General features: G+C 54.8%; 2 protein-coding genes across 2 annotated transcripts in view; one reads left to right on the plus strand and one right to left on the minus strand.

Moving 5' to 3' along the window:
• The window catches only part of ITIH4 (inter-alpha-trypsin inhibitor heavy chain family, member 4), a 16,013-nt gene extending 6,943 nt beyond the window's left edge, over positions 1-9,070 (plus strand). The window contains 14 exon segments of the mRNA XM_010851702.1: positions 3-29; positions 32-198; positions 1,835-1,974; positions 2,186-2,340; positions 2,614-2,640; positions 2,905-2,955; positions 3,392-3,508; positions 4,365-4,442; positions 4,639-4,665; positions 4,751-4,867; positions 5,659-5,833; positions 7,377-7,531; positions 7,666-7,762; positions 8,150-9,070. Of these exon segments, the coding sequence (XP_010850004.1) occupies positions 3-29; positions 32-198; positions 1,835-1,974; positions 2,186-2,340; positions 2,614-2,640; positions 2,905-2,955; positions 3,392-3,508; positions 4,365-4,442; positions 4,639-4,665; positions 4,751-4,867; positions 5,659-5,833; positions 7,377-7,531; positions 7,666-7,762; positions 8,150-8,219 (1,403 nt within the window). The 3' untranslated portion in view covers positions 8,220-9,070.
• Positions 9,071-11,813: 2,743 nt separating this feature from the next.
• Positions 11,814-13,330, minus strand: part of ITIH3 (inter-alpha-trypsin inhibitor heavy chain 3) — a 14,134-nt gene continuing 12,617 nt past the window's right edge. Inside the window, exons 20-22 of the mRNA XM_010851703.1 lie at positions 12,677-12,849; positions 12,373-12,484; positions 11,814-12,057 (exon numbers count right to left, since the gene is read on the minus strand). Of these exons, the coding sequence (XP_010850005.1) occupies positions 11,928-12,057; positions 12,373-12,484; positions 12,677-12,849 (415 nt within the window). The 3' untranslated portion in view covers positions 11,814-11,927. The remainder of the gene's footprint in view (positions 12,058-12,372; positions 12,485-12,676; positions 12,850-13,330) is intronic.

Raw genomic sequence — 13,330 nt, forward strand, 5'->3', positions numbered from 1 at the left:
CCCTGCCCTGCAGGACTTCTACCAGGAGGTAGCAACCCACTGATGACGTCAGTGGCCTTTGAGTACCCGAGCAATGCTGTGGAGTCGGTCACGCAGGACACCTTCCGGGTGTTCTTCAAGGGCTCCGAGTTGGTAGTGGCTGGGAAGCTCCGGGAGCAGAGCCCTGACGTGCTCTTAGCCCAAATCCGGGGGCAGCTGGTAAGTGTGGCTGGCCATTCTGGAGGGGAAGGGCAGCTGGGGCGGGCAGTCAGAGGGGCTGGCCTCAAACCCCAGCCCTGCCAGGCTCCAGCCCATTGACCTTGAGCAAGTTACAGAGTGCCCTCTGCTATCTGTGGGTGACGCAGCCCCACCGTGTTGGCTCCCCGTGGAGATTATCAAGATGATGTAATTTTCTGAGGGCGCCTGCGCAGCGCTGGCACATGGTAGGCACGTAACGGTCAACCAGTACAGCTGCTGCTGTTGCTCCTGAGGGCACCAGCTGCTTGACATCCCCTCCTGTCCTCACCCAAGCAGTCAGGCAGGGAGGGCTGCTCCCATTTCACAGATTAGCAGTCTGACCTCCAGGCAGAGCAGCCACTTTGCCGCAGGTCCCGCTACTGCCAGGTCAAGAGCGCAGCCCACCAGGTGGTGTCCTGTCCCTGCACAGCCTTCCCTGCCTCTCATTCCACAAAGAGAACCACAGCACCTCTCCAGGCCCTGGGGGTACTGCCCTCATGAGAGAGAGAGCACGGGTACATTGTCACACGAGCAAGGAGCTGCGGGCTGGGTAAACTTGGGGAGTCAGGGAAGCAGCGCTGGAAGCCCCAGCTTGGCCTGGGGATCAGGGAGGGCTTCTGAGGGAGGCTCAGCTGAGACTGAGGGGTAAGTGGGAGGTGGAAGAGGTCAGATGTTGGAAGGACAGAGGAATATTTCATGATTTTGTGGCAGGCAGTCAGCATGTGTGGGGAGAAGAGCAGGTGGGCAAGGCAAGTGGGCATGGGGGTGCCCAGGGCCTTGTCTCAGAAGTAGCCAAGTGTCGGGATAGGCAGAGCACATCCTATGGCGAGCCTGCCCAGCTTCACACCCAGCTCTGGCACCTTGCAGAGTTGAGACCTGGAGCATGGCACTAAACCTCGCTGTTCCTCAGTTTCCTGCTTTGTAGCCATGAAAATAAGTCAACCTCACCCACCTCATAAGGCTGCGTTGGAGATTAAGGTTTTGCCCTGTGTAAACACTCCCTGTGTGTCAGCTGCTCATATTGTCCTGGAGTCCAGGAGTTCTTAAAGTGCAGAACCCAAGGTGACTTAGTGTAGTTCACAAACAAACATGTCTTTCTTTTAGTAGTTATGTAGTTAATGTGTTGTGAAAAATAGCTCGAACACCAGACCTAAGGTTTCACAGGTCTTGTTGCTTGGGGCAAGAGTGTTAGTCTATTTAAAATTCATCCAAGGGACTTCCCTGGCAGTCTAGTGGTTAGGACTCCATGCTGTCACTACCAAGGGCCTGGATTCAATCCCTGGTCGAGGAACTAAGATCTCACATGCCACATGGCACAGCCAAAAACAGAAAAAAATAGCTGTATGTGTGGAGAGGGCAAAAAACTCAGGCAGCTCCTGGTTCTGCGCCCATTGTTTTGCACCTGGAATAGTCTTCTCCATGTTTTCTCCACCTCCTTATCATCCTTGGAGGCTCCAGGACTGAGCCTCTCACACCCCTAAGCATCCTCCGTACCCTCTGCTCTACTTGCAACCAACGCCACCCCAACCAGGTTTCTTGTGGCGGGCTGGGCAGCACCAGGCCAGGTGCTGGCATCACGCCCTCACTGCTCCTGCCCTCCCTGGGCCCCTCTTTCCAGCACAGGGAGAACATCACCTTTATGATGATGTCCCATGTGGCTGAGCAGGAGGAGATGTTCCGGAGCCCCAAGTACATCTTCCACAGCTTCATGGAGAGACTCTGGGCATACCTGACCATCCAGCAACTGCTCGAGCAAATGTGGGTGAAGGCATCCTCCAGGGCCCACTGGGGTGGCCATCCACGGCCTCAGCACCTCCCCAGGCTCTTCACTGGCAGGGCTGGCACAGCTGGCACAGGCATCTCTTGGGCAGGGAGACTTGAGGTGGTGGTAACCCCAGAAGGGTCTGGGAGGGAGGGAGACTCTGGGCACCTGGGGGCTTGCTGAGCCACTGGCCTCCTCTACCTGCAGGGTCTCTGCGTCAGATGCTGAGAAGCAGGCTCTTGAGGCCCGCGCACTGAGCTTGTCACTCAGCTACAGCTTTGTCACCCCCCTCACGTCCATGGTGATCACCAAACCTGAAGGTCAAGAACAGTCTCAGGTTGCTGAGAAGCCTGTGGAGGATGGTGGGTGTGGCAGCAGAGTTCTGACCCAGCATTCTCCCCAGCCCCTCCCCAACGTCCCAACCAAGACTCCCAGAAAACTCATCCCTGTTTCATTGATGAGGAAAGTGAGGCTGGGCCTCCTGACCCCCTCCCGCCCCCCCCCCCGCCGCCGCACGTTCACTGTACCCTGTATAGCGCTGGGGTTGGGAAACAAAGTTAAATAGAAATACTTCAGATGTATCCAAACCACCCTGATGGTGTGTCTCTCTTTCTCCCTCTTTTTGTCTTATTCAGAAAGCAGAGGCAGCAGAGTCTACTTAGGTAAGAGCCTAATGCCCTCTAAGGCTGGCCCTGGTGACTCTTGGTTGACACAGGGCCTATGGTTCGGCGACCATATGGCGACTAGCCCGCGCCTCTCCCACCCAGCCCTCCTCAGGAGGGGTGTCGTCTGCCCAAGCACGCTGGTGCACTCAGTTACCTGTTCATTCAGATATTGGCTGTCACTCAGGCCCTAGAGACACAGAGACACTGGGGGTCCCAGAAACATGCATTCAAGAAGCAAACTCAAGTTTCTCTGATTTCCAGGGCCCATGAGGTTTGGTCATTCTGTGGGGGACAGAACATCCAGGAAACCAGGTAGCAAAAGAGGAGAGGGTAGAGGAAGGGGATACTGACAGAACCTTTACCCTGGCTACAGGCTGGGCTCTGCCCTGGCTGTGGATAAGGGGAGTGACTTACTAGACTCGCCTAGCCAGTAGCAGGGCTGGGACTCAAATCCAGTTGTGTCTGATTAGGAGGCAGCAGTGCAGACCCTGTCTTTGTCTTTTCTAAAAGAAGAGGCTGGAGAGGAAAAGATAGTTTGAGGGGCACTACCAGAGCGGGGAAGGAGGGCCGATATTCCAGCAGGGAGGAGTTCGAGAAGGGCCCTTTGTTCCAACCCAGAGTGATAGGGGAGGGGAGGGGACCCACCTGCCCCCTCCATGTCCCTCTTCTGGGGTTAGTCCCAGCGCCTAGGCTGTGGGGACCCATGACTCTGCTTGAGAAAACACTGCTTGTGTGAATTTTGCCAAAGGTGGAGGTTTGAAATTGTTAAACGGCACTCCATTATTCGGACCACCTGGACCTCCTGCTGCTGCTTCTCCATTCCACCGTATGACCTCGAGATTGGTGCTACCAGAGCTGATGTTACGTAAGCCACTTTCTGACCCTCTGAGGGCCAAGTTTCCTCAAGATGAACCTGCCCATAGTGTTGGATGAAATAAATCACCAAGCCCAGGGCTAAGCAGAGACCAGGGAGGTTTGCTGTAAGGTATGACATTAATTGGGCTTCCCAGGTAGCTCAGCTGGTAAAAAAAATCTGCCTGCAATGCAGGAGACCCCGGTTTGATTCCTGGGTTGGGAAGATCCCCTGGAGAAGGGATAGACTACTCACTCCAGTAATCTTGGGTTTCCCTAGTGGCCCAGATGGCAAAGAATCCACCTGCAAGGCGGGAGACCTGGGTTTAATCCCTGAGTTGGGAAGATCCCCTTGAGGAAGGCATGGCACCCCACTCCAGTATTCTTGCCTGGAGAATCCCCATGGACAGAGGAGCCTGGCGGGCTACAGTCCAGAGGGTCACAAAGAGTCGGATGCCACTAAGTGACTAGCACAGCACAGCACATGACATTAAATAGCATGTCCTTTATTTTTACTGAATTGAATTTGTTACACTCTGGAGGCTGGCTCACTAGAGATGGAACATTCTAGAAAAGGAAGGTTTCCTCCATTCCCAAAGCCAAGAGTAGTCCCTTGAGCTGTTTTCTGATCTCCAAACCTAGACTCAGACACAGCTGCAGGGCCAGGCTGGACCCCATCTCCTCAGTTTTTTCCCTGACAGCATGCTCTTCTGGTTGGAAAAATCTCTTTGCAAAGGTAGTTCTAGACTGAGTGTGTGTTTTTGGCAGGGTTCGTGGAGTTGGAGCTTGGTGGGTGGCAGGTAGGAGTGACGGCTGGAGGGCTTGCCGTTTGCTTCGAATCCTGACTGCCTTCTCCCTTTCTGTTCTAGCACTCGCACCTGCTTCTGCACCGTCACCTACCTCAGGTCCTGGTGGAGCATCTCACAACACGGATTTCAGAATCAAAGGTGCCCCCAGGCTGCAGTAGAGTCTGGCACTATGGCAGAGAGACCTGGAAGGGGAGGGTCCGGGGAGCTGTATGAACCCATAACATAGGTTTCTTGATGGAGAGGGAACCCTGAACATCCATTGGCTTTTCCATTCCTTAACCCTGCCCCTCCCCAGGAAAAGACTGCCTAAACGGAGACTTTTTTTTTATTTCAGGAACAACCCCGACAGCCCTACCCTTCGGTAAGTGCCACCCCATCTCAGCCTCCCTCCCCATCCTCGCCCCTAGCCAACTTTACCTACCCCCAGAACACACCTGCTGTCTCAGCTCCCGTCCAGGCTCCTTCTGTCATCCTGCCACTGCCTGGGCAGAGCGTGGACCGGCTCTGTGTGGACCTCCGGCGCCCTCAGGAGCTAGTGAACCTGCTCTCGGACCCTGACCAAGGTGAGAGGCACATACCCCGTTATCCACCCAGAGAAATCTGGTCACAGCGCACCCCCCAGCTTCCTACCTCAGAAACTGGGACACCTACCCACAGACTCCCAGGCAGGCGGCGTCCCAGGCAGGCGCTGCCCGAGCTCCAACACTTGCGCTCATACATCTGCCCCATGACCTCTCGCTGGGCACCACTTATGTGGGCCTGAATGACCTACACCCCAAGGTGAGCAGAGGTGGGCTTGCCCCTAGATACTGCCATACTTCAGGGTGAGGAGACACCTGGGCACAGCCTGTAGTCAGCGCCCAAAATGTAGTGGAGATGAACCCAGGAGAGGAGACGAGCTGTCCGAGGGCCAGGACATAGGGCTGCATGGGGTTGTATGGGGGTGACGGGGCCTTGGCGGAGAAGTGGGGGTCCGTGAGGCCAAGAACGGGGTAGGCAGAAGCACAGAGCCCTGAGGGAGGCCAGTGGAGCTGGAAAAGGTGTGGAGGAGGGAGGTACACTGGCCAGACCTGCCCTCAAGTCCCCAGAAGGTGGAGCTGATCTGGTCATCTGAAGGTGGCCGTCACTGAAGACTGGGGGGCCCCTCCAAAGCCAGGGGTACCCAAGGGATGAGTGGAAAGATGGTGGGAAGCAGGCCTACAGCATGAGGGGAGGTGGGGAAGGGAACCAGCAGGTGAGTGGGTGAAGAGCAGCCCTGGGGGTTGTAGCCGGGGAGGGGCGGGGGGAACCTCCTGTTCAGGCCAACGCCCAGCTGGAGCCACAGCTTTGACCTCTCTGCTCCTGGCCCTCTCAGGGGTTGAGGTGACTGGCCACTTTGAGACAGCGAAGGCCCGCTTCTCGTGGATTGAGGTGACCTTCGAGAACCCCCAGGTGCAGATCCATGCGTCCCCTGAGCACGTGGTTATGACTCGAAACCGAAGAAACTCTGCATACAAGTGGAAGGAAACGCTGTACTCGGTGATGCCCGGGTGAGCATTAGGCAGTGGCCACTTTCCACTTTTATGGGCTGGGCACGAGTGCTCTGCAGTGAGCCGCACCCACAGGAGGGGCAACGATGTGAGAGTCCTTCACGTCCCCCTCCAGCTCTGGAGGGTGCCAGGGGTTGACCTGGGGACCTGGCTGTGCTCACACCTAACCCGGGTCACTGTTGGGTCCAGGGGACAGCATGGTTTGGGGCTGCTCTGCTGCTAACCCTGAGTGACCATAGGCAGGGTGTTCTACCCCCTCATCCCTAACTAGGGCTAATCGTCTGAGCCCTCAGCCGGAGGGCTGAGGCTCCAGTCTCATGAGAGCATGTGGTCAGAGAGCACTTTGCCCATAGATGGTGCAGTGCCCACTGGGCACACAGGAAGGTGTGCTGTCTACATGATAAGGTAACCATGATGATGAGAGTCTGGACGGCACTGTCCACCAGGGGAGGTTAGGAATGTCACTCTTAGCCTTGGAGCTCTGACAAGGAGACAAGTCCCTCTGACATCAATACCAGGCAGCTAGAGGGTAGCAGAGGTGGATTGCAACTTCTTCTTGTGGGGCTACCTCTCTGTGGAGCCCAGCAGAGCTGTGTCCAGCTCTGGGAGTCATGAGCTGGGGGGAGAGAGTCCAAGGACCCAGGCCCTCTTCAAGCAGTGTCCTCTGGACTCCCTGCCCATGCTGAGTACAGAGAGCCTTGTCCACTCCCTCTCAGTCAGCCCCTCCAGAGAAACTGGTTCCCACTTGGTAAGTGAGTACAGACCTCAGGAATCTGAGGGGCTCCCCTTTAAAAGCTCCCAGTTTCATAAAAGGTCTTAAAGTCTCCTGTTATCTGGTAGATACAGAAAGATCAATAGCATTTCTGTGCCTTGGACAAACACACTAGAAGATGGAATAAAGGATTCCTATCAGTCGTGGTGCTTGAACATTCACATACTTTCATGAGCTCAGAAGATCCACATAAAGAAAAATAGACCATAGCTTTTACATTGAACTGTGTTAACAAGACAGTGTAAGTTTAGGGAGATTCCATTGAAAATAACCTCAGAGTCACAGCACGGGTTTATTCAACATGTAACGTTCCTGCGAAAACAAAAACAGTAATAACTCCAGAGATTATTCTAAGTAAAAAAGGAAGTCATTCCAGAGGGACTTGCCCTTCTAGATCTTAAAACACACAATTAAACACTAATCATCAGAAGAAAGTGGCACTGGCCATAAGATCAAAAGGGACGGAGGAAATGTATTCATGAACCCCTAAGTCACATAAAACTACTTTGGGAGAAATCAATCTAAGAAAGACAGAGGGAGAGGAACCATTATTTTATGTTATACATAATGCCAGGATAACAGGTGTCAGTGAGTTAGCATTGGTCCCAGGTTCCCAGGTGACTGAGGAAACCGAAGCCCACAAGACCGAGGGCCCTCACCTGGAAGGCCAAGCTAGGAGATTCTGAGGACAGAAGGGCAGCCCCCACCCGTGGCCACCCCAGGTCCCCGGTGGGCATCTCCAGGATGCTCAGGACACGGCTTTGCCCACAGCCTCAAGGTGACCATGGACAAGGAGGGGCTCCTGTTGCTCAGCAGACCAGACAGAGTGACCATCGGCCTGCTGTTCTGGGACGGCCCTGGAAAGGGGCTCCGGCTTCTCCTGCAGAACACTGACCGCTTCTCCAGCCATGTCAGTGGGACCCTTGGTACGTGGCCCAGGCTTGGGAAACCCTCAGAAGCCGCCTCTGCCTGTGAACAGGAAGTGCCCTCTCCTCGAGAGGGCGTGTTTCCCAGCCTCCCTCTGTCTTTTTCCTTCTCTGACCCACCCTTTGTATCTCAGGCCAGTTTTACCAGGACGTGTTCTGGGGGCCCCTGGACACGGCAGATGACAGAAAGCGAACACTGAAGGTCCAGGGACGTGACTACTCTGCCACCAGGTGACTCAGTACAACTCTCCACTGAGCCCAGCCATGAGTGGGGGCTGGGAGCTAGGCTCTGGGACCCCCACTCCTCTGTCCCTCCCCAGGAACCAGACAGTCAGGTGTCAGGTCAGACAAGTCTGACCCAGCTGTCAGTTACCCCACAAAGGATGGTCAACTCAGACCCACAGGAAACACATTAGCCCAGAGGTCACTGGGAAACTCTCCCTGAATTCCTGGACCCTAGGGACCACACATCACTGGGTCCCCTTGGGTGACCTGTGCTGGAGGGAAGTCTCAGAGGCTCCGAGACCCTCCACCCTGCACATTCCTATCCCCAGCTGTCTCCCTTTCTTCCTACCACACCTGACACATGCTGACCATCTGTCTGTCTGTCCATCCCAGAGAGCTCAAGCTGGATTACCAAGAGAGCCCCCCAGGCAAAGAGATTTCCTGCTGGTCTGTGGAGCTGTAATTCTGGAAGGAGCTACACCCACCACCCCCTGCCGCCGCCCTGTGTGCCGATGGCTGCCACCCAGTGACCACAGGGCCACTCTGGGTCCTGGAACATTGTAGGGAGAGGTATTTGCACTCAATAAAATAAAGAGAGGTGGTGTGAGCCCAGGGAGTGAACATCTCTGGTTTCATCTGGCCAAACCCCCAAGCATCAAGGTCGTGTCCTAGACACGTAGTGTCGTGTACCATTAGAATCATCCACCGTCAGCCACTCAAAGGCCTGTGGCCAGTAAGGCCCACAGATAGCGTTCAGTCCTATCCCTTCTCTTTACAGGTAGGGAAACTATGATTTAGAGTGATTGGAACCGTTAAAATGTTGCTCTTGCTGGGGCCCTGGAACCAGAGAACACTCTGGGGAACAGGTTTCATTCTGCTTTTTGGTGACACAGGCCCCATGAAAAGAATAAAAGGCTGACCTGGGCAGAAGTTCATTACAGGCCAGCTCCCGACATTCTCAGCCACCTGTGGGGCCCTTTTGCAATAGAATTTGCAGGATACAATTTGGCGTTCACACCTGTGCTCGGAAACAAGCCTGTCTTCTCACTGCCTTGGCAGAGAAGGTGGCAGCGGAAGACCAGGGAGACAGGGTTGAGGCCCTAGTCCCGGGAGGGGCGCAAGGTCTGTTCCCAGGGGCCTGGGCCATTGAGGGGCTTCTGTCCAGGCCTAGGGTTAGACACCCCAAACATCCCACCGGATTCCTGCACAGGCAAAGCGTACTTTCAAAATGTTTATAATTATTTCACCTACTTCTTCCAAAATGACACAAGGCTTACAAATAAAAGGTACATAAAGAGAATAAAACGGAATATATATATGTATATGTATATATATATGAGAATGAACAGGAGAGAAGAGCCAAGAGGAGGAGAGTTGAATCAGAGACACTGATTCAGAAGGGGAAGCTGCAGCACTGGGAAGCTTTGCTTCGAGCTTTGTGGAAGCCAGGGTGAAGCAGAGAATGAGTTCATTTTAACTTGCTAAGAGGGAGCAAACCAGATATGGAAAACATTCTTTTCCCAGCTCGAGTTATACAGGGTGTTTTCTGAGTAAGTCTTTATAGGAGGGTAGAAGAGAGGCTGGTGGGAGGAAGGGGTTTCCAGCAGCAGGTTTTCCAACACTCAGGGACACTTTCCTGCGTTGCTGCCTCCCCATCAAGCCTGGTGGCCTGCAGGGGCCTCGGACTGAGTCACTTTGTGAGGATCACTTTCAGAGGCTCTGAGATGAGCTTGGCGAGATCAGGGAATAGCATCAGAGGCTCCATCAGACTCGCTGTGGGCTTGCTCTGACGTACCAGGACAAAACACTGGCCCCTGGGCTGGGCTGTGAATTGGTGCCCCTACAGAGGGGTCCTGGGTGACTTTCTGGCCCAGCCAGCACCTGACAGCCATGCGTTGTGAACCATTGGAAGTAGGTCCATGCCCGTCTTTGTTTTGTTCACCGCGTGCTTTCCAGCACCCACTTGGGCCAAGCCCCGGCAGAGTGCTGCAGGTACCCTGGGCACCTGACAGAGCTGCCACCCAGAGAACAGGCGGGTGCCACAAGGAGCCCAGAGGGAGACAACTTGCCTAACCTGAGGAATAGCCGGGAAGGCTTCCTGGGCATGGCGTGGGTGGGACTGGCTTGGGATTGAGTTTTGAAGAACTAAAAGAAGTTCGCCCAGTGGAAAAGGAGGGCAAGGACGCTAGGCCTAGAGCCAGGACACTGCACTGAGTTCAGCAAGGTGAAGGGAAGCCGTGTTGTGGGGTGAGGTGGAAGGGGATGCTGGCAAGATGGGGAACAGGCCCAGGCCAGTGCCGGCTGCACGCACCTCGCCATGGAGTTCTGCTGCTATCCTGAAAGCTCGGGGAGCTATCAAAGGCCGTAGGCAGGGACAGACCCAGCCAGAATGACGTGGGACTGGGGAGAAAACAGAGTCTGCCTAGTCCTGGCCTCTGTCAAGAAACCCCCTAATTATGTGTTGGAAGAGGGGGCAGAATTCGGGCTGGGGAAGTCTTCCTGCCTTTCTTCCAACCCCCTGGACTTGGTCATCAGTGGGAGCAGCAGGACAAATATAGGTGTCTCAGGAGGACCAGAAACCACCATGCTGATGCCTCTTTACATGCTCCCTCTGGCAGGACCCTTCTTCCCATTTCACAAATGTGAATACTGACCTCAAGATAACTGGTTTAAAGCTGCATGGCTTCTCAGCCAATTTGGGACTGAATGAGTGGTAGGGTCTGCCCACTTCAGGGTGTCCCATTCCAGGTTGGGCCCTTTCTGCCAGCCCAGCCCAGGCCTCTGCTACATTCAGTCTGGAGCTGTGTCTCATGTCACCCTCTCACCAGAGCAGTGACAGTGCCTGGGGAGCTCTTCTGGGGATGGATGTTTCACCCTGGGTTGGGCCCTGGGCCAGCTGTGTTCCAGCTCAGACAGAAGGGCCCCTGGCGTGGGAGGCAGCCGAACTTCCTGGTCACCCACAGCCAGACTCCACCCCAGCAGCCCCAATGGCTTTAGAGACCCTTCCCAACCTGGCTGCAACCTCCTCCAGTTTTACTGCTTCCCCCGCACCACTTCAGCGGGGTACCCTCCACCCTGCATGCCCTCCACCCCTCAGGCAGCGAGAACAGCAGGAGCTGAGGGTCTGGGGAAGGAGGGATTATGTTGCAGAACTGAAAGCAGTCTGTGTGTCTGGAATCCAGACTGAAAGGAAACCCCTGGTATGCGGGGCTGATGAAACTGGAGGGACAGCAGGGAGGACTTTTGTCTTTGTCTCAAGAATCCTAGGTGGGAGATGTCATTTATAGGGTTTCAGGCAGCAAGTGATGACCAGTCCTGCTCTGTAAAAGAGCTCTCTCTGGGAGCAGGAAGGCCAGGCAGGGAAAGGTGCTGTTGCTCAGGTGGAAGAGGCTTGTCCAGGCTGACAGCCTGCAGAGCTGCTTCTCTAGGAACCTCTGTCTGACCCCTACCCCACTCGGGATTTACAGGGTGCAGCAGCAGGTGGTCACCATAAGGAATGATTGGAGGATCCCAGGAATCCCCAGTGAAGCTGAAGACAAACTGGAGCACCCATGCAAACAGGAACTGAGTTACTAAGCTGTGTGCCCCCAGTTCCTAGCCCGAAATGTTGGGTTTAGCTGCTGAATGGATGGATTGTGGAGGGGTGGGCAGGTGGATGAGCCAGTGGATGGATGGTGAGATGATCAGAGAGTGGAGAGATGGATGGCGCAATCAGTGGCAGGCTGAATCCGCCTTGGAGCATCTCTGCTCCTGTATCATAGAACAAGCTTCAGCCCTGATAAGAGCTCCTGAGCCAGGGACCCTTGACTTTTCCTCCATCCTTCCTAAATCCTGAAAGGCAGTCAGTCCTTCCTGACTTCTCAGAGGCCCTTTGTTGCGTAATCGATTATTTTTTTCCTTCCCCCACTGTCCTGTGTTTGACTCCTGTAGTAACCCCCTAACCAGCTGCATTGATGGAGAGGCCCAGGAAGTTGCCTTCCTAGCAGCCAACCCTTCCTTCGAGCTGCCTGTCCCTGGAGCAGGGGCTGATGGAAGCAGGCAGAGGCTGGGGGCAGTCCAGTTCCTTCTTGGCCTTTATTGTCACAGCCTTTTATCACGCCCCACTCTGTGCCTCTGTTCCAGATGCCAGGCAGGCTGGGCTGGCCATCTCAGCAGGAGTTGGCGTATCAACTCAGAACAGGTTGGGGACAATGTAGTCTCTGTGGATGCCGTCGATCAGCCCTTGCCCATTGTTGTGGACGAACCAGCAGGCAACATTCCTGCCGACGCTGATGTCCTTCCTATAGTCCTTCTGGGAGCCCCTGAAAGAAAGTAGAGAGAGGCTGTGATGTGCAGGGTAGGCAAGATGGCCACGTTCATGGACCTAAACTTGAAAGGGGGTGTGAACTTGCCAATTCTACGAGTCCAGACTCTGGTCAAGAGTGAGGTCATGTGGTTACTCCTTCTAGGGGGCCAGATTTGGCTTTTTCCTGATTAGAGGGAGCCAAAAGCCCAGAGGGAAACAAGGGAATCCCATGGAAGACAAGAGCCAGCCAGGCTGATGTGCGTAGGTGGAGAGAGCTCTTCCCTCCTATCTCGTACCCGGCAGTCTGAGGACATCAGCAGGGTCCCCTCACCTGGTGACTGTCAGCTGATGGTTCTTCACCACCATTGTGGCATCTGGCTTTGTGGGGTCAGAGCCTGGGTGGACGTCAGACACTTGAAAGTCAAAGGGGTGGAAGAACTGTCCTAGGAATAAAAACATTCACACTGTCAACCCTACCTCTGCCATACGGGACAAGGCCACTGGCCTTCCAGGATTGATGCAAAGGCTGGGTGGGGTGTTGAGTGCTGGGTCCAGGGTGACTAAGCTGGCCTTTTCACGTGGCTTTTTCCCTCCACCATGTGGCCTGAACGACCTGAAGCTTGAAGATTTCATACCCAGCAGCCCATGTGTCTGTGCTGACATCCCACGACTGTTCACCACATAGAAGCCGAGGAAGTCATGGTGGGCAGGCTCTTTCTTCCACACCTGATGCAGGACAACCACAAAAGTAACCCCGTCTCCAAAGGAGACCACCATGTTCTTCTTCCTGTTGATCATCACAGATAGCCTAGAAGAGAAGAAAAGGTCAGCAGTGGGGCCCAGTGGCCATGATACCAGGCGTCTGAATCAAGGGCAGAGCAGGAAACGTGACATCTGAGAGCACACAGACTCCAGAAACTGTCAGGGGTGTTGGAGAGAAGATGCTTATGGACAATGACTTCGCCCTGCACTGAGTGGGTTCCTGCTACTCCATAAGCAGACGAGGGGCTGTCCTGAGGGTCTGGAGACCTGGGATCAAGCCCCAGCTAGGCCACTGGGCTTCCTGTGTGACGTTGGGTAGGTTCTGCCCCTCTCTGAACCTCCATGGGACTAACACTGTAGCCCTGCCCACCCAGCTTGGGGGTGACCTGAAGGTGCAGGAGAGGCAGAGGAGTTTGAGAACAAGTGAGCTCAGCCAGAGCTGATGCACACAGGAATCTTTGTCATCATCAGCCTGCCAGGTCCACCTAATGCTTTCGTCCACACAGCCCTTCCTTCAAGTTGTCCTG

The sequence above is a fragment of the Bison bison genome, unplaced genomic scaffold (assembly GCF_000754665.1).
Source record: "Bison bison bison isolate TAMUID 2011002044 unplaced genomic scaffold, Bison_UMD1.0 scf7180017864304, whole genome shotgun sequence".
Classification (NCBI taxonomy): domain Eukaryota; kingdom Metazoa; phylum Chordata; class Mammalia; order Artiodactyla; family Bovidae; genus Bison; species Bison bison.